This window comes from Melopsittacus undulatus, chromosome 7 (genome assembly GCF_012275295.1).
Source record: "Melopsittacus undulatus isolate bMelUnd1 chromosome 7, bMelUnd1.mat.Z, whole genome shotgun sequence".
Taxonomy (NCBI): Eukaryota; Metazoa; Chordata; class Aves; order Psittaciformes; family Psittaculidae; genus Melopsittacus; species Melopsittacus undulatus.
In genome coordinates this window covers 12,453,540-12,474,340 of record NC_047533.1, presented here as the reverse complement: position 1 = coordinate 12,474,340, position 20,801 = coordinate 12,453,540, and the positions used below count along the sequence as shown (strand labels likewise).

The window sequence follows — 20,801 nt, the reverse complement described above, 5'->3', positions numbered from 1 at the left end:
TACTTACATTGTTCTTACATAAGTTCTTAAGTAATTCTTACAAAATTTCTTATGACAAAATAATTATTTCATAGACATTATTATCAGTAATTTAAAAAAAAAAACTTGAACCACCAAGGTTTTTTGTCTTAAACAAAATAAGTCAACTGTTCAATATCTGCATATTAGCCCAACTGATGAATGTCTGGAAGCAACTCTTTAATGAGAAGGAAACTCAGGGGTAAGAAAGTAGAAACTATTCGTCCTAGTACACAGAACTACTGATATAGCTAGGGCTCAGGAAAAGTATTACGGAAGTATCAAACATAAAAGAGGGCATCTTAGCACAAGCACTGTACACTCAGACAAAAACCAATCTGCCTGGTTACAATCCAGTCACAGGAACATATCTAACTCATCAAACATGTGCAGCATACCAAGTTTTGTGTTATTACAGCATGCAAATGTAGAACCTCATTCTTTCCATAATATTTAGACTTCTGAGTTCAAAAGTGAGTTGACCTAGGTGCTTCGTGGTATTCGGCAAACTAGATAAATGTGTTTCATTAGATAATCACAGAATAAGCTGTGTTAAACCAGGAATTTAAATTAGAGGGATCTATCCAAAAACTCTGTCAAAGGTCCCCTGTGTTATATACAAAGAACAGCAGTCCCACAGATGTAGTATTACCTTCTCTGAGAAGCTGTATAGCCATCATGAAAATGATAAACAACACTAGCTAAGTTGCCAAAGGACACCTTTAGAATTAGCAGCTTAGAATAAGAACTCTTTATTTTACATCAATAAAAAGTCTCCATTTACACACAGGTCACTAGTACAGAACACAGAATCAGTACCATTTCATGCCATTGTCTGCAGTCCAGAATAAAAACACAAACAAAACAGGTAGTGTGTGCACATGAGAGACAGAAAAAGGAGAACCAAAGAGAGAAAAGGCTACATGCCTTTACTTTTATTGAAAGCATTTAGGTTTGCATCATCTTTGGGACATCTCAGTCTCTAAATAACAACATTTAGAACACACGATCTCCAGGTGTGCCAGTCCCTCTAGGACACGATTGTTTTTGAAAACAATTTTATTCGCTGCTTGTAAAGTGACACAGTACAATCAATGAACTGTAGACATTTTTATCACATTTGCTTTTTGTAGCTTCCAAGGTCCATTGTCATAGGGGCTCTCTGTAACCAGCCATCTGGGATGAAAACAAAAATAAATGCTAGATATCCTTACCTCCAAGTCCATCTCCAGAATCAACCTCACAGATGCTCTCGCCTTCCATGTTGTCTTTAGGATGCAGCAGAAAGAAAGATCTTCCCCAGGTGATTTGCTCAGGCTCTAGAAGGAAGCTGGATCGACCCACTTTGCAGCCAGCAGGTGATATCTTTCAAACAAAAACATAAAAACAAAGCCATTGATCCACTTCTGCTGTACCACAGAGAGGTCATTTAATTTCTCCCTTAAGTCCCCGAACTTCTCAAAACTGTGTGTCAGTTAGTTCTACATTCAATATCTCAGCTCCTTATATCAATAGAGTCTTTTCAGTGGGTATCTGAGGTCCTTTTTACTTGTAAATTCAATTGTCATTCACAGTATAAACCCTCCACCCCATATAAAAATGCTGCATCAGCCCAAATTCCAGGATTATATTGAAGGGGAAAGCCTCAGCACAGGCTCATGATTACTCATATGCCTGAGGACTACAACAGGCAATATGGAGCCATGTACTTTCCACCTACAGGATTAGCTCTGCTCTGGCATGCCGTGGGTACTGTGAAACCAAACTACATTCAGGTTGCAAACAACTATACAGATTGAAAGCACACAGATCATGTGGGTTTGCTTTCTTAAGACTATTCTTCAGGTCACTTTAGGCAGAGAGCATCTCAGTTTAGCAATGGAATCGATTTTCAGAAGAGTGTGAAGAAGAAAAGTTTAAAAATGGCTGTGGAGAAAAGACAAACCCACCTCTTCATGTGTTCAAAGGAATTACAGTAAAGGAGTAAAATCTCTTTTCCCTACTCTGAGCCTGAATAGCTAGTTGTTTTTCTATTCTCCTGCTCCAGGGTTGCTAGTTTTCACACCTCCTTCTCTTTTTGGATAAAAGAGAAATAACTCTCAATGAATTAAAAAAGAAGTAGTAAAGAGTCAGGAAACATCCACCCATTAGAGCCTTTGAGAGGCAAAAATGAGACAAAAAGCAATCAGAACAGCATGGAGTTAACTTTGCAGCAAGCAGAGATCTGCCATCCAGTGCTTCTCATGTAGACAACAAAGCAAGGATGAGCTCCACCACTCATCCCCCCTGTGTAATATTTGCAGTCTGATTATTTTTAAAATTAAGGAAAACAGAAACCAAAAGCCATCCAAAAAGAGGCTTATCTCTGCCACAAATGAACTCAGGCCAAGAACATAAAACATGATGAGAGAATGATGATCAAGTACAGGAACATCTAAAACACAGTTCAGGTATCATTAGTAACCTAGCGCTAGCTGTGGAGCAATGTATTGGCTGGCTCCTTGCCAGTTTCAAACGGGCAAATATTTAATTTTTATTTGCAATTTTGTGGCCTCTTTTGTCCCATACTCCTGTGTTTTACTGAGAATGAAAGAGAGGAAAAAAGTTCTGTATTAACATGAACTGCTCTGCATGTTCTGTTCAAAAACCTTGCACAATTTCCTATCTAAGAGAAAGCAATAAACATTAGAAACAATTCTGTATTCAGAGATCAAATAAAAGAGAGTCAATAGTTCAAGTACTATGTCATTTTGTTGATAAAAAGAAGGGCATACCTAGAAGCTCCACACCAGATGACCTCTACCTTCTTCAACTTCTTCAGGCATCTCTCTCAGCATCTGAATGTTTTTGTAGATGTTCTGGTGGTTGTGTGCAGGTGTCTGTCATGTAACAGAGCACACATGGCACTGCAAAACACTGAGAAGGCTTTCCATGGAGTGGCAAGTATAGCATAGCCATCTTACACTGCTGATGCCTCTTCTTAAACTTGCATCAGCAATTCCAGGTGTTCTTCCACACAAGCATTCATGTTTCCCAGAAGGTATGCAACTGCAGTTTGCAAAAGACTGAAGACTGAGAAAGGATCCATGAGAATGCTGATTTTTAGTGATGAAGTATCCATCACAAAAAAAATAATCCATACATTTTATGTTAAATGTGAAAATACTTACCAAATAAATAACTGGAAGAGAGCAGTTTTAGTATTGAGCTCTGGCTGCATAGTCACATTTGAAATATGTATGTTCCATATGCTGATTTAAGATACAAGAACACTGACATAGTTCTTGTTTATAAAGGCAATGAATATTGGATTCCAATGATCAAAAAAGCTCTACTGTAGATGTCACAGGATTTAGTGTTATTTTAACTGGATGGTTGAGTCAGATGAGCAAATAACTGTAATTTGAGAAAGTCAACATCTTCATCAACTTAGACACAGGCATTACAGAACTGAACGTGTTCATCCATCTGTAAACAAAAATGTGTGTCCTTATGAAAAGCAGAGCAGGTCTCATTTTGCCTTATAGCAATGAACTAAATGAAATCTGCGTGCTTTCATCAAAACCTGTGAGTGTAGAAAGTAGTAAATTTCAAGATATTTAATGCATAACGATTGATTACTAAAACCAGATATCAGTACTGTGAAATACTAGCATTTCAGTGCAAGGTTACTGAGACATTAATCGGAACCAAAGTCTTCATTGCCTGGTTAGAAGATTACTATTCTTACTATTATGGAAAACTTAGATTAAAAGAAGAGAAACGGAAGATTTGGTTTTAAATAATTTATTATTTTACATACATTCCTTGTGAAACAAATTAATTGTTCTTTATTACAGGCTTGCCGTCCCTTCCCACCTGGCTCCCATACAAATGTTGCTTTTAATAACATTTCATTCCCAGCTAAACCATTTTTTGGAGGGAGGAGGAGCTGTTGGTGGACACAAGCCCCCTATTGTTCTGTTCCCTAGCTATAAAAACTCTTTAAAAACTGAAAGCAAAAGGATGCCGCAGTACTGAAATCTAGAACTGCTCAAATGTAATCACAGCAATGGGGTAACCACAGAGTAGTATGCATAATCCAGAACTGCTTCACGCTTAGCTGTGTAAGGTTGTGAATTTACCCTTTCTGCTAGGGAGTGAAAGACCTGAAATGTTTCAAGTCAGCCTTATCACAAAGGAAAAACTCCACAGCAGAGAAGCAGTAAAGAATGATGTAGGACCACAGCTGTTTTAACAGAGATAGGATACAATAATGAGTTTGATGCTTTTTAAATTATAGAGCATTTGAAACCTACAGTACCAGGACTCCTTTGGTCACATAGTTTCATTTTTTGGCAGTCTTTGCTTCCTGCTCAACCAAACTTTCCGCTGCTACCACCATACAGTAGGTCCCATTTTCCATGATCAAACCGGAGACTAAAGCCACTTGGGACCAAATCATCATTTGGTACTGGCATCTGGTCCTTAATGAAAACACTATCACAAAGGAAAAAACAAGCATGTTTGCATGAAGTCTTTGTCAGTTATTGGGGAAGTTGTTTCTGATGTGCAGGGAATAGCACGTGGAAGGAGGATTGGGAGGAGTCTCAGCAAGGCCAGCTGTTCACAGCTTCTGTCTGAATGTAGTGTGCAGAAGCATCCATGTCAGAGTAAGCCAGCGGTGGCAGGAAGATGAAGTCAGGAATACATAACTAGGTACTAGTTGCAGAATTCATCTTTTTCCCCTCAGTGTGGTGAAAGAAACGTCACTGCTGTGCAGACAGGGGAGCGATAGAGGAACTGCTCTTATTAGTTGCTTTCTTCAGACCATGCGTGACCACACACTGTACAGAAGGCTGCACGAAAGCTGTATATGCCATCCCTGTAGATGCCATACAATCCCATAAACTGGAAGAACCGCCAGCCACACACACATTGATGATCTCCAATCAGCTTTAACCAGACTGAGCCCAAGAAAGCCAAATTAAATGTAAATGACTGCAGTCCCTTGATCTTTCTGAAATGAGCTCTACTGCAGATACTGGATTTTGCAGAATGAATTCCCAGTAAAGTAATGGAATGCTACCACCGCAATATATGTACATTTTGATGGCAACATTTGAAAAAGCACAAATGGTGTCACAAAACTCAAAGTATGACAAGAATATTTATATTTTCAGGGAACTTTACAAGTTTAATTTTCCAGCTGAAGTCAGAAAGATCATAACTTGCTAGATTTCACTTCTGGTGCTCAGATGACAAACATGACAGAACTAAAATGCAAAGGGAAGACCAGAGTCACTGCAGTAGCACACTTCTCTGCTAACTCAAAGACCCTAGCAGTCCCAAATACAATGCTGTGGGTACACATTTTCAAACCATATTCAACAGACTCCAACTTAAGCCCAAACTTCAAGCCTGCAGCTAGGCAGACCTTCCCCAGATGTACACTGCCAGCTCCTACCCATAAGTCTCAGAGGATATTTTCAGGTAGTTTATACAAGAGACCATTCATCTCCCTTCACCTCCCTCCATTCTTTTCTCTCTTTGGAGCCCACTGCAGAGGGCACAAATAGCAGCAGTGCTTCCCTCCCCTTGCTCACCAGCCTTTTCTGTTATGTTTGCTGGAAACACCATTTTTTAATGTTTTGCACTGGTTATCACTGGAGAATGGTTCCATGTGAAGAACATCCTGGGCATGAGAATTAGGTGACTGCAGAGACTGACTGTGCAGCTTTTAGGAAAACACCTGATGTCAAGGAGGATCAAAAGTAGAATACCAGGTTTGTAGCACTATTACGTTCCTATACAAACCTCATCCCCGGAGCAGAATTATTCTATCCCTACCAAGGCAGAGGTAGAATCTGAAAATCTGCATTACTACATCAAGAGAGAGAAAGCTGATGACAGATCTACTTCTGAAAAGGTTCTTTCTCTCTGAGTTTGCCATCAGTTGGATCTATAATGAATTATCAGTGATATATCTGTACTAGTCCTGTGCTTCTGCAAGCAACCAACTTCACACAAGGAGTCCTGCTCAACTAGTTATTTCTGCTTTCCCTCAATTTCTCTCATTTGTCATAGGAATTTATTCAGAGTTAATGAATCGGACCAAGATTCTTCATACATATTTAAGTGCTTTTCAAAAAGGAAATCTACATTTTGGCAATGGGCAGAAATCTTGTATTCAGTCAGGCATAACCATGCTTGAGTTAGTCCTGCAGTAATACCCTAACAAGAAGCCTTCCCGACTACCAGACTTAATAATCACAACTCCTTCCTAACAAGGCTTTCAGTGAAACTGTTTCATTATTCAGAGAAAGTCTGAGTTGAATAGATTCACCTCATTTTACCATAAAGATGCATTTTTTGCGATATCTCCATATGGAAATCTCAAGGAAGTCAAAAGGAATTATGGATATGGGCTCTTTAAACACTGACAAAAATCTCAGTTTTCAGTAACTCAAAATAAGCTCCAACCCAAGATTTTGCAAAAATAAGATCAAGTGCTAACAAAATGTCTTGCTGGGAACAGCCATGAAGGGAGATCTGTGTATTCTAATCCTGCAAAATACAGTTCAGGAAGGATATAAGAAGCAGTACCAATAGAAGAATTTCACAACTTCATTCCTCCAAAACATCATCTGAACTGGAAAGGGGAGTGATTTCTAAGTCTGAGTTACATACTTCTGCATGGTTTGGGATTTTTTCCTTAACAAAGTTTATATTTTCAAATATCTCCATACCTGTTTTACCTGCCAAACTGTTTCACTACTCTCATCACATACAGCAGTTCACTTTCAAATTGCTTTTCTTTATATTATGAACTATGACTACTGTAAAGAAAGTTATTTCATGCATTAGGGTGCAGCAGGGTTGGCAATTCAGCCTCTATTTTAACGTAACAGAGTACCACAAAACATTTGACATGCTGGTCTCTTCGTTATGGACCAGTACTATAAGGTACAGTGTGAACTGCACACTGTAAACCAGGAATTCCCATCAAACAAACACAATGCTCTTTGTTATCTTCGAAACAGTTTTTCCATTTGATTCCTCTACTAATGGCATTAACACTAACTCTGACATGTGCAGAACAATAGAAGCCAAGCTAATATTTGTAAAGACACCTGATGACGTTGACGACAATCTGAAAACATGCACTACATATCATGGTTTCTGCTCTAAGCACACTAATTCAGTACTTGTGGATACTAACGGAGGGTAGGGTATTATATCAGAAGTATTTTCTTTGAAGATGTGCCTAAGAAGCTAATCTCCACAACTTAAAATTTATTATATAGCTAGCAGGAATGAGCAAGGATTAATCAGTTATACATCTTTGACATTTACACAAATTGATTGCTGCACAGTATGGTTCTACTGTCATTAACATAAAGCACACTTTAAAAAACAAACCGCCAAACCAAAGTCCCAGAACCCACAAAGAACACCCTAAAAACACCCCCTAAACATACCTGCTTGATTTTAGTGAATTTTCAATTAATTGTCTAAATACTCCTTCATTTTAATGACGTTGTGTAGACACAAAGCTAACCAAATAGCAGAATTTTTCCTATTTCTACTAGGACTGCCTATTTCAAAAGGAGAGAAACTACATTCCTTTTTGAAACCCACATCTTACTGTAATTACCAGTGAATCTATGAGCATATAGTAAAAACAAAGGACTGATGAACATATTGATCAAAACTGCCCAAAAATGTACAGAAAATTTGATTTAAAAAAAATAAGGGAAACATAAAGAAATAACAAAAAAAAATCCAAACAGGTGAAACAAAAAAACCCCTTTAGTACTAGCATGGTTTTACTGAGAAGCTTGCAATGTAAAAACAATTTGCTTTCCTTAGGTCTTAGCTGAAGGCCTAAATTAAGCATGTAATACATACTTACAGTACCTTCTCATTTGCTGTAACATTAATTTTCAAGACAATGTCAAAAAGCTGAATTTATGCCCAGCTACAGTTTTTATAACCAACCACGAGGAATTTAGTTTGTATGCTAGAGCTACTGTGGAAATCAATTCTTAATTTATGACCTTGCTTACCACAGCTTGAAGCCTTGAAATAAATAAATGCCTTGAGCCACAAATAAGAAACATTTGGTGAATCAGAGACAAATAACACAAATCTATATGTGTACATATAGCATTAGAAAGGTCATATAAAATATAGTATTGGCTCTTTTCTTGCTCTAACATAATAATGTTTGAAAGGCAGGACACAGTAATTGGCTGCATCAATACCTAGGTGGTGAGCAGTTACGAGTGCCTATTTTCTTTTCAGATTACAATGTTCATCCTTTTAGAGGAATTCTTGTTGCCTGCCTGGGTTTTTTTTTTTTAGTAATGGCAATGCTACAATGTTTAAAAATACAGAAACTACGAAAAAAATAGCTATTTTCTTTGTCCTAGGATATGCAAAGTCTTTCTCTAAATGCACATTTAAGCTTCCTTCTGAAATTGCTCAGTGTTACATCACTAACAAGAATAAAAATGTCAGAGCTCATGTGTTAACCTGCACTTAGTCCCAAGTACTCTTCTTTCTAAGCTGAATCTCTCAGACCCTCACCTATATGCCATTACTTATTTCTCACAGAAGTATAACTTAAAAGAAAAAAGCACCTTGTTATTTTAGAATTAGAACTCACAGAACATTCTTGTAAGCAAAACTCTTTAAAAAAATGCACCTTCCATTCTTGACGTATGTGACTGACTTTAGATTTTAAAATCAAGTGGTAAAAAATAGCACTAGTTCAGCTAATTTCCCTTTCTTAATTGTCTCCTTCCTGTTTTGCTGCAATTCAAATGTGAATGACTGTCATTCCTTTTTATATTAGCATGGCATTATTAGTTTGCACAGCAGGTGACCAAAGTAACTGATGGGAAGGTTTCCCTTATTTTAACCATAAATAAGGGATGTAATCTAATATGAAATGAAGGTATTTGGAGATCCATAATTACCCTTGGAGTTTTACATAGAAACCACATCCAAAAAAAGACTTGCTTTCTTCAAACATAATCAAAGCTTTAGCCAAAGTACATTATTAGGACATTCCTAATGTTACATTTTCACAAGATCCTGTAACATAGAATCATAAAATCACAGAATAATTAGGGTTGGAAAGGACCTTAAGATCATCCAGTTCCAACCCCCCTGCCATGGGCAGGGACACTTCACACTAAACCATATCACCCAAGGCTCTTTCCAACCTGGCCTTGAACACCACCAGGGATGGAGCATTCACAACTTCCCTGGGAAACCCATTCCAGTGGCTCACAACCCTTACAGTAAAGAACATGTTATGATCAGTTCGCAATAAAAGTTTTGCCATTGATATAAAGAGAAAACTTATACTGAAATGCCCTTTTTTGTTCCTGCTAAAACCACAGCTGCAGCATACAAAGGAACATAATCGTGCTCTTGTGGGTTTTGGGCATTGGTATCAGGTGCCAAAATTCCCCGTAGAGGATAGAGAAAGACATCGCACCTCCTGGTATGGGGCAGAATTTGGAACAATTCTCAGATTACCTGACCAAGCAGTGAGTATAACAGCTAACTGTGTGTAGGATTTGAAAAGACCACATACACTCCTATTACTCTAACATCAACTCCTATATATATTATGCAATGCTTTTCAGTGGAAGGACACTGAACAAGAGAGCAGCTTAATTATTTGCATTTGCTTTACAGTGTCTGCAGTAACTGCAAACCAGCTACTGACAGATGGGTTGAAACATTTTGGGTTTATAGTCCATGGAACAGGGGGAAAGTATGGTAAAAGCATGAGGTTGAAGGAGCCAGTGATAGGTCATAGTCCATTTAATTTATTTTCCACTATTTTTAACTTCTTCCTTACTGCAAGTCATTAAAAAATTTAACAAGCCTCTTATTTTGGAACCAGAACTGCCATCTCATTTAGGAAGGGAAGATTAATTAGCAGTGAATTACACTGCTCACAGGCATCATGCTTCTTGGGAACACCCGGTCTAGGGCAGCAGTACTGATGAAACCAAAAATGCCATCAGTGGAAAAGCTAGACTTACACTGAAATTACTCACTCATCCTACTTAGTTCTACCTATAAGCACTGGCATACACAACTAAAATCCCCAAAATAACTCAGGAGACTTGAGACCTCTTCTCCAAGGAAGCATCACCTTTTATCCTCAATGTATGTATTTATTCCAGATTAAGGGTGGAAATGATGCAGTGTTTACCAGTCAGAACTGATGTCTGGAAGTAGAGGAGAAACTATCACATTCCAGATGCACATGATGTTTTCATACTGAAAAACAGGCTGAGATTGAGCCTGCCACAGGACAGACTAATCGTAGCAACAGCTAAAGCAGAGCAGGAAGAACTCCGATTCCACACAGGCTTTTCCATAGCCCAAGAGCAGGAATTATAACTTGCCAATGGTTTGTGCCTTGCTGCAAAGAACTCATATTCCAAATTGAAGCCCCTCAGTTAACAGGAATCGTTTTACAGGTATAAAAGCATATCCAGTTTCCAAATCTACAGTGACATCAACCAGACCCCTCCACAGCTGTGTGTGGGAAGGCACAGGTATTAACACAGCCCCTGCAGAAGTGGGTATACTGGCACAGCAAACCCTGAGGAGAGGCAATCACCTGCACAGTCTGGAGAAACCCTTGCTAACTGGGAGACCCTCTCCTCAGTTAATATTGACTCCCCACCCAACTGCACCTGCTATGCCCTCCTAGCAGTATAAATCAGCTTCCATGTTATAGTCTTAAATGCAGTTTGTTCTGACTGCAGGAGAGAGTTGATCAGTTAATTTGGGTTAAAGGAAATCACTTTCCCACCAACAAAACAACAAACTTACAAGAAAATGTGCAACTGCTTATAACCAATGACCCTTACAAAACAGTTTCAAGATTCAACATCTGGGAAACACAAAAATGTATTCACTGATGGCTTTGTATCAGCATAAATGACTAATCACTTTAATCACAATGCTCAAAAGATAACAAACTTGATTTATTATAAATACAGGGGCTTGCCTTTTTTAAAAATGACTTGCTCTGCAGTTCAGGACACAAATTGATTTATGGCACTACTTGCAATTCTCTATTTTATTTTAACATTTAATAATCAGCGAAAAATGAATTAAAAGTAAACCAGAGCATGACACATTCCCAATATAACTGTATTCAATTCCACAGCAATGCTCATACATTATATATATCTTGCCCATGGCACGGGGGGTTGGAACTAGATGATCTTTAAGGGCCATTCCAACCCAAACCATTCTGTGAGTCTAGGATTCTATGATTTCCCATATAGTAAAGACACAAAAGTGTTGTGGAAAACGTGCAAAGAATACAAGATTAATTTGGCCACGGTTACAGAAAGAGTGAACATTCTTGCCTTTCTCACACATGACTATGCATTATTTAGTGATGCCTGACTTCTGTTGCTGAGACCAGCTGAATACAAATCCAATCCAGTTTAGCCAGGAATAACTGAGGGAGTCATAGAAAAGTCTCTTAAAACAGATTATGAATCATTTCTGGCATAGGATCCCATCAGAGGGAGAGATTGAATCTGCCTGGAGTCCAGTAATGGACAAGCAGGTATCTTCACATCTGTGCTGCAAAGCCACTTAGGAGAGCACTTTGCTCTCTCATGACCCCTGCATCACCCATCCTTCACCTCACCTCAGGGCCATCTATGAACAGACAAAGCACTTGAAGCATGTCAGGTACCCATGACAAGGCTTATAGATTTACTGCACTACATTCACACTACACAATACAGATTTCTGCAGTACGCATCTTTCAAATAAACACAAAAAACATCTGTGTCTGATCTACATACACTAAGATTAAATTGCTTAGGACTCTCTCATCCACTTTGAAGTCCTCTTAAATTTGTCCGAACGAGATGACTGCCATGGCTTCCCTCTTTTGAAGAGCCCTCAGATGCTTTTTTATATATTTATATTTTGATGCATGGGTGAAGGGAAAACCAGCATGTCAGATGTCAGAAGAAACGTTTATCATCGTTCACTGGTAACCAGCACAGTTGTCTAGCTTATCTTGAGTTCTTGGGGTAATCACTGGAGTCCAAAGATGCCCAAGGAGACTGTCATACAACTGTGCATTAGTACAGTTGTTTAGCTATTTTAGTGTTAATTATTATCACATCAACATTTGCAGAAAACAGTGATTAAGGGCAACATAAGATTATTTCCAATGTGAAGATGTTTTCATAGACTGGAAGATCTGCTTGATCTAACCTGAACTGTAAGCTCAGCTAAATCAAACCATATTCCTCAGGGCACTGCAACAAACGCATTATCATCAAATAGACACTTGGCACCCAGGTTCATATTACAGCTGCTTCTTGTGTTGATCAGCACAGTCACCATGACCTCGAGTTCCCCGTTTTAATATATCCTCACATTGTCTCTCATCTCATACTTAACACTCATATTCTTCTGAGCAAAGCCACCTCCTTCTTGTGTGTTTACAGAACCAGCTGTGCCTAGTGACCCTCAGTGTTACCACAGTATAAATAACAAGACAGATGTATCTGATAATGCAAAGATTTCACTGAATATGTTGTTCAACTCTCTGCATAAATCATGATCAAAGTCAAAGGAAATTTTTATTCTTGAGGTTAATTTTTTCCTATTGTATCATCATGGTTGGTATTTTCTTGGTTCAAATTATCTTTCATAGGAAAATGGGTTTTTTTACTCACCTAGCTATTCTGATTATCATTATTCTGATTATTATCACAACCATACAAAATGGAAGTAAGAATATTATTTTCACTCACACTTCGGTCAAATTATCTCTTTCTGTCAATCATTTCTTCCAAGCCTGGTGGCACACAAAGTCCCAGAATTAATATTACTGCAGTTTGGAAGATATACATCAAAAGATTAGTAAAAGACACCTGCTTTGGTCCGTTCTTTTGGTCCATGAGCGGCCCACATATATCCTGTAACCACTCACAGATGACAAAGCACCAAACACCACCTCTGCATAGCCGCAGAAAACCAACATGCAACTGTGGTAATTACAAAAGAGATCAGAACATATGAGATACCTACAAATGTAACACAGGTTTCTAAGATATTTAATGAGAGGCAGACAGTTTGGATAGCTCTGTGATAGCCTGTGAGAAATGTGAGAGACCTTTAAAAGTCTTGGGAATGCAATGTCATACTACTACTCAGGGATGCCTGGAAGTGCATATATCATTTTTAAGGAATGTTGATAGAGATTGCTCATTCTCTTTCTTGGATCTTTATCTCACAAGACGGGTTTCCTACTTAAATGCCTTTCAAGCAAAGGTGCCCTCATTCTATGAATTGAACCAACTGGAGTTCTGCTTGCTTTTTTAATTCACAGAATCAGAGGTCAGGCAGAGGGAAGTGCTCATGGAAGGATTTGGAACAAACTAAAAAAGAATGAGAAAAATAAATTCATGAATCTGACATAATTAGAGGAATTCTCACCCACAAAATTAAATTCCACTATTTCACACAAAAAAGAAACCATTAAATAGATACCTGTTGGTTAAACCTGGATTATATACAGAACCATTATGGCAGTGAGAGCAGTGCTACAGAACAGCATTTACTGACATCATGAAAATTATTCCAACCTTCAAAAGTCTTTTAACTGAGATTACGTTTCAGAAGGAAACATTGTTTTGAACAGAAATCTTATGTTACAGCTTGAATTTTAAAATGTACCTCTATTGTTTCAGAGAAGCATTGAGACTGGAAGCTCACTCTTCCAGGCATTTATTTTGTAACAATCATTTAATTTCATATTTGGTTATGTTTGACAACTCTCGGGGGGAGCTAAACACCCTCCTCTACAGCTCTGTGAGTATGGAGGGAAAAACATGAAATAACATTGAAAATGACAGATCAGGCTCACTGGCAGCTTGGTTCTGCTAAGCTCAGCAAGAGGAAAGCTGCTCAGTATCTTTACCACTGCAGCCACTCCTAGAGGCTATTCTGACTTGCGCTTGCTGGCAAAAGTTCCTAAAGGACCATCTGCCAGCAAGAATGGTGGGGGAAAAGAATCATTCATGTGCACACTCAAGTACTGCCAAGTCTTTCCTAATTCTCAAAACTTCTAATAGTAGAAGCTATCACAAGCAAAGAACTGTTAGAACAAGTCCAGAGGAGGGCCACGAGGACGATCAGGGGACTGAAGCACCTCCCATATGAAGACAGGCTGAGAAAGTTGGGGCTGTTCAGCCTGGAGAAGAGAAGGCTGCGTGGAGACCTCATAGCAGCCTTCCAGTATCTGAAGGGGGCCTACAGGGATGCTGGTGAGGGACTATTCATTAGAGACTGTAGTGATAGGACAAGGTTTAACGGGTTGAAACTGAAACAGCGGAAGTTTAGATTGGATATAATGAAGAAATTCTTTACTGTTAGGGTGGTGAGGTACTGGAATGGGTTGCCCAAGGAAGTTGTGACTGCTCCATCCCTGGTGGTGTTCAAGGCCAGGTTGGAAAGAGCCTTGGGTGACATGGTTTAGTGTGAGGTGTCCCTGCCCATGGCAGGGGGGTTGGAACTGGATGATCTTACAGTCCTTTCCAACCCTAACTATTCTATGATTCTATGATTCTACATCAGCTTTACCTGCTGTGAAGTCCTCAACATAGAAGCACTTCACCAGAAGAGACAAAAGAGTCTTCGTAAAAAGAGGAGGAGGAGAAAAGTGAACAGGTAAAAGAATTTATCTTTTATATTCAGGTACTGTGGTTATGGTCACAGAACCATGGTGGGGGCAGTTAAGAAGTGACCAATAAATACAATAAATATGTGCACATTAAACTCATATCTTCAAAATCACTGCTACAGGTCTATTTATTTAACTTATTACTATATAAATCCATGCAATCCTAAAGCATTCAAACAGCAGATGCATGGCAGAGCAGCCTATGTTTTAATAACAGAACATGCTGTTTCCCTCAATCACATTTGAAAAAAGGCAGATCATAGACACAAAAATTTAAAATTAAATGCAAGAACTTATTCTGATTTAAGGAAAGCAAAATCTATATATATATATAGATTTCAAATACATGGATATATATATATCTTTCACATATATATACAGATAAAAACACATTTCAAAATTAGAGCTTCATTGGCTTAGCTTGTCCTGTTACATGTACCCATTCCCAACCTCACAAGGGTAAAATGCACCCTTGAAGGCATCAATCTGCATAGAAGGGCAGCAGCTGTTCTGTTCTGGGTCTGAGCAGATGCAGCACACGTTGCCAGAGTTGTCTGTACATTATGCTTTCTCACAAATACTCATACAGCTTTTTCAATTAATCTTTTTTCCCTTCTTCCTTTGCTATTTCTACTGAAAGCATGGCTTTGATTAAGATTTTCAGCCTCTATGGTACTGGCCAAGGAGTAAGGTGGTCCTAAATGAGTAAACTCTACAGTTATACTATTGCAGTCTCATCTTCTTTCCCCTTCCCACTATTTATCTCTGTTTCCATTCCACTATTCATCACACATTTTTAAGTGACGTCTAACATTTAGATGATATTCAGTTCTAGACACAGTTCATGAAAATCTTCACTTAGTAAGCATCAGTAACACTGAAGTCAGTGAAATGTCTGATTTCATACCAGTGCTCTCTGCCTCCTAGCACAGCACCGGATCTTGTGTGATACAGTGAGCAACAGTGATTTTTTTCCCTATCACTAGATGTTCAGATTAGATTTTGGGTTCACTTAGCTCATGGAACAAAAGAAAAAGACAGACTTTGCTGTCCAGATGAAGCAGAGTGTAACTGGTCACACGCACTGCAAACCATGATCTCCTGTTTTACAACAAAATTCTAACCTAAACTGTAAGCCTCAGTCTGGGAAGAAATAGATCTGCTTACTGGCACAATTTATACAACTTTGTAGGATGGGAAAGGTTGGGGGGGTTTGTTTTTTACAGTGGCTTGTTTTCTGTTGATACCAACCTCTCCTTTACTCCTGTTGCCATGCAGTTCTACAGCTAGCTGGCTGAAACCACAGTTCAGCTGTTTCTTTTGCACACTGATCCTACAAAATTGATCCTGTAAAACAGAGAATACTTTTTCTCTATCTAGCATTAAGCCTGTAACATTTTATTTATTCATGCTCTGTTCCTGTGGAAAGAAGTCAATGGGGGTGGTCAGTGCATGGAACAGACCTCTACAGCACAGCCTCTTCTATAAGCAGAGTTTCAGTACATAGACCCTATATAACCAAGCTAACAGCAAAAGCAAAATAGTATAAATATTAAGGAAGAAAAACACCATCATGAGAGAAATACTAGAAAATAATGATCTCTGTCAGCGTGAAACCAGCAGCACCGTGGATTGAAAAATCTTGTAACTTGAAGGCAAGGCACAATTCGTCTTCAGCTTCTTTTACCTTGTGTTCCTCAGAAGTGTTCAGCTAAAGCCAGCAGGAGGTCTGCTCCGAACTTGTGTTAGATTCCTCTACAAGCTGTATGAAAACACACACTTGCACCACCCACAGCAACTCCAAAGAAGAAATCCCTATACATTCACTGCAAGGTTCAAAGGTACCAAGTTCACAGCACACCTGGCAGTCACAGCACTTTCAGCTGTGTAACTAGGACAGACAAAGCACACAGCCCATAACATCACTTTTCTTCCACACAAGCATTTAGCTGAGAGGACAGAGGGAGGAAAGAAGCAGCACCAGCATCAATCTAGCAGCAACCTCCCTGCAGGGCTCACAAAGGTCTTCTAGTGTCCTCTACCCCATCAGGGACAGTGCTACAAGCCGCCAGACACCAGGCAGGACTGGGGCAGAAGACAACCTGGAATGAACTTCTCCCAAATAGACCTCCTCCCAACCATCCAGAACCAGGCAGCCAAGCCTCAACTTAAAAACCCCAACTCACCCCACAAAAAAACGCAAACCAACACAACCAAAAAACAATTTTCCTTACATGGATTCATTTATATGGGTTTGTTTTTTTTTTTTGTAGTTCTGGAGGCTCAAGAACACTGTCCCATTGTGCTCCTGCTCACATAAATGGGCAACCTTCACACCAGCACTCCTACAACATTGAGCAAGCTGGCACCGAGGCTCCTTCCTCCCAAAATGACAGTGTCTGTGTAAACACTCATAAAAATCTCATCCAGTTTTCAAAAAAACAACTGTTTCAACAGAATAGATGTTTCCATTCTGAATTTCTCTCTACTGTTTCCATCCTAGAGAACAAACAGGACCTTGTTCTTCCAGCCTGGTCCCAAACTGCCACAATACATTGTATCATTCTCTCCTTCTTAATAGCAAAATAAGGTTCTTTTTTCTCTTCTGACAAACCACAGCACAATACAAATGTCACCACATCACTCAGCACTCCTCTCACATTTCTACAGACAGGACCTGGTAGACAATGTCACATCAAACTGTCTAAATTGCAGCCATCTTTGCTCTAAGATTCCAGCTATCATCCCAAATTTTTATTTCACTTGGAAGTTCAGATTAATTTCCTTGGAATTTAATCACTGCTTTTTCCATTACAGCTAAATTTTAACCAATCTCTTAAATTTTATTGAAGTGCTTCTTAAAATGCATCTGTCCTTAAAAAAAGTTTTCTTTTTCCTGAAGCACATTCTGAAGTATTTAAAAAAAGAACACATTTCCTTATTTGTTCCATCCCCTGGAAGAGTCCAAGTTATTTGATCAAGCAAAAGAAAGTCTACAAAAATCCACACTTCCTGGCACAAAAGCAATTAAAGTGCAGGAGAAATTCTGTATCAACTCCAAATGCACAGTACATGAGCCTAAGAATGAAACTGCAAGCGGTATTTAAGAGCAAACTTCTCTTTGCCCCAGAAAATCTCACAGTTCCAGGATCTCAGTATTTATTCTGTGAATTTTCAATTTGCTGCATACTAAAGCAGAAAACTCTGCTTTTTTAGATTCCATAAACCTCAATATTCTTGAGCTGTTAGGTTTCACTAATATCCCTAAGAATAATAACAAAACAAAAACCACTTTAAATGTGGTTTCATGGCTGATCTGACAGGTTGACTTTATGAAAACTCATTTGTGAGTTAGGTTTTTATGGATTGCAAAGGATGACAGGTACCTGTATTGTATCTGTGGTGATGATTATCAGATGGCATTTGCATGAGGCCCCTGAAGGAAGATTTCATTCTGTATCACCTTTTCATTTTTGTCTGCATATCTCAACCTGGGTTTGCAGTATTTTGTCTGTTAAAACAGTTTTCAACATCTGAGTTCAAATAGCTTGCTACAAGATTAAAGGTGACACTCTTGAAAGCAATTTCAGTGGGCTTCAATTTTCTACGTGCTCAAAATAATTAAACAGGTGAAACTGTTATTGTGGGATTTGAACACTATTTGCTTGTTTGTTCCTTTCACAGAGACAGCTACAAATACATATTTCCTTATTATCTGCATTAGAGGAGTATCCAAAGTTTCAGGCAGCTTTGGGTTTTTGTGGGCAAACAGAAAAATACATTTCCTGCCCTGCAAGAGCTCACAGCACCAGCAGTGATTCTGCAATGAGTTCCATGTATGGTAACACCTGAACCCTTATGTATGCCATAATAATGCTGCAGATGACTGGGAACTAAACATGTAACAAACTTTTTTCATATACACTGTTAAACAGCTGCTGATTGGTAATGATAACCTGGTCACTTATTAACTTGGCTGGACCAAAACTGCCAACCTAGATATGAATGGAGGATAAAAGCCTCTTCCTTCATGAAACCTGAAGAAACAGGTGACAAATTCCTTCCCACAATCACAATAATACTAAATAGTAACACATTAGGAGCCTATGATAACTACCTAATCTATGAAAGCAGCTGCACAGCCTGATATCTGAACAAAGGAGTCTTTGTTCCTGATAGCTTTGGCACTTTAGTCTCCCTTTTACTTACAGATGCCAGTGACAAAGTTTTGATGAGAAGGAATTTCCTTCTGCTGCATCTCAGCCATTTATTTTTAGAAGTCTGGTGCTGACACATGAAACATTTTTAACATACATCAAGTAAATGCTTCATTTTGAATAATCTAACATTACACAGTTCCTTCCATATCATCACGCACAGCCTGATGTACTCCACCCTAGCTCCAAACCTGCTAGGGAAATGCCCTTCAGAAGATGTCTCCAGAAGACTGTGAATCCCCTCTGGATCATCTACATATAAATACAGATCTGTATTATCTTCACAGACAGAAAGACAAAAGAGAAAAAATAAGGTTTTAGCATGGAGGTTTTCCAGCTGTGACTAGGCATGGTCACACATTATTCAGTGTGAACTTGAAGAGTTGCTTAATCCTTGTTTGCAACCTATGTCTTCAACACATGATCCAAAATCTGGATATGTCCCTTAGAACTCTGCTGTTATGTAGTGGTCAGTGAGAAAAACAAGTTTGTGATTTCAGACTGAAGCCTCAAACCAACTCACTATAATTCAGGAAAGATAGTTATATACCCTCTCCAAGGACTAGCTTAACTTTCCTCTACTGTCAGTCCTTGGACATAACCAGCAAGGGTATATAATCACTAGCATATAACTGGAGGCAAGGAAAAGGCAGTAAAACTGAAGCTCTTAAGACAGAGATCTGTAACTGTAATGATGAAGCCTTTTCTTATATGATCAGTCACAGTGGAATCAACAGAATTACTTATACAAGTTAGGACTCCAGGATGAAGGTCATGAGGTTTATCCTGCTCTGGGATGCTCTAGATACTACATTGTTTTACAGGTCTGCTCCTTTAGATCACCACTATTCAATGTAAACATGCAGAAAAAATCAGACTCTGTATTAGTTAGAATTCATTGAAGTCATATGCAGAGACAGAAAGTTAAAAGCAGTATGAATAAAATAGAGTGTGAAGAAAATGGTCTCTTTGACCATTCTTTTATGCTCATACTGACAATGATTTAATTATATTTTTGTACTTGAATTTAAAATTAAGTCTAGTATAAGAACAGTTTAATTGTGATAAGGATATAATTATCTTCAAAGGTTTACATGGCATAGAAGTAGGTTTGAGCTCAGATTCTAGGAGTCCAACTCTGGATCTCTCCACAGCTTTGTCAGCAACAGTAAGAGGTTAACTATCTGCACTGCATTCAAAAGAGCTGAAAAATCAGATCCATGTCATTTACTGGCACCATGCAAACATTAAGTAAGGTGACTTATTAGTAAATATAACTAATATTATACTACCTAATGCTGTGTATTGTCATGACAAGGATATTCAAAATATCTTCACTTAAAATGAATTTATGGGGAAGTCCCAAATTACTTCCCAGTTTAATTCAGTTACTCATTTTAATTATGAACCAAAACCTGTATCTCTTGCTAACCTGACAAAACAAGAAGTCAGGAACTGTCTTAGCTGTTTATGGAGTGAATATTATTCTGATTCACATCCTCTAAAGTAAAAAAGACAAGAAATCTCTTTGGAATTCTATTCTAGTTATGAATATTAACTCTTCTTATTCTAGATCTTCTCAAAACAGGAATATTGGTAAATTTATACAACTATCAAATTGTACTATGTTCTCTTGTTATCATACCTGTCTACAAACAACCACAGAAGCAGAGTTAAACAGGCTTATGGGCCTCAAATACAAATGACAAGCAAGTGGTTGCAAATCCTTCACATAGCATCTGAAGCTATGAAAGCAATTCACCATTACCTAAGAGCCTTGACAAGCCTTTGTTTCCATTTTCTCAATTGTATTTCTATATTTACGA

The 20,801-nt window shown here is 38.4% G+C and overlaps 1 protein-coding gene across 3 annotated transcripts in view; it reads right to left on the bottom strand.

The window, feature by feature from the left end:
* PPP2R2C (protein phosphatase 2 regulatory subunit Bgamma) overlaps positions 1 to 20,801 on the bottom strand; it is a 200,622-nt gene that overhangs the window by 101,326 nt on the left and 78,495 nt on the right. The window contains exon 1 of one of the 3 annotated variants that reach the window (XM_031048435.1): positions 1,233 to 1,286. The exons of the other annotated variants lie outside the window; for them this stretch is intronic. Coding sequence (XP_030904295.1) covers positions 1,233 to 1,281 — 49 coding nt within the window. The 5' untranslated portion in view covers positions 1,282 to 1,286. Of the gene's footprint in view, positions 1 to 1,232; positions 1,287 to 20,801 lie in introns of those variants that run through there. 3 annotated transcript variants of the gene reach the window in all.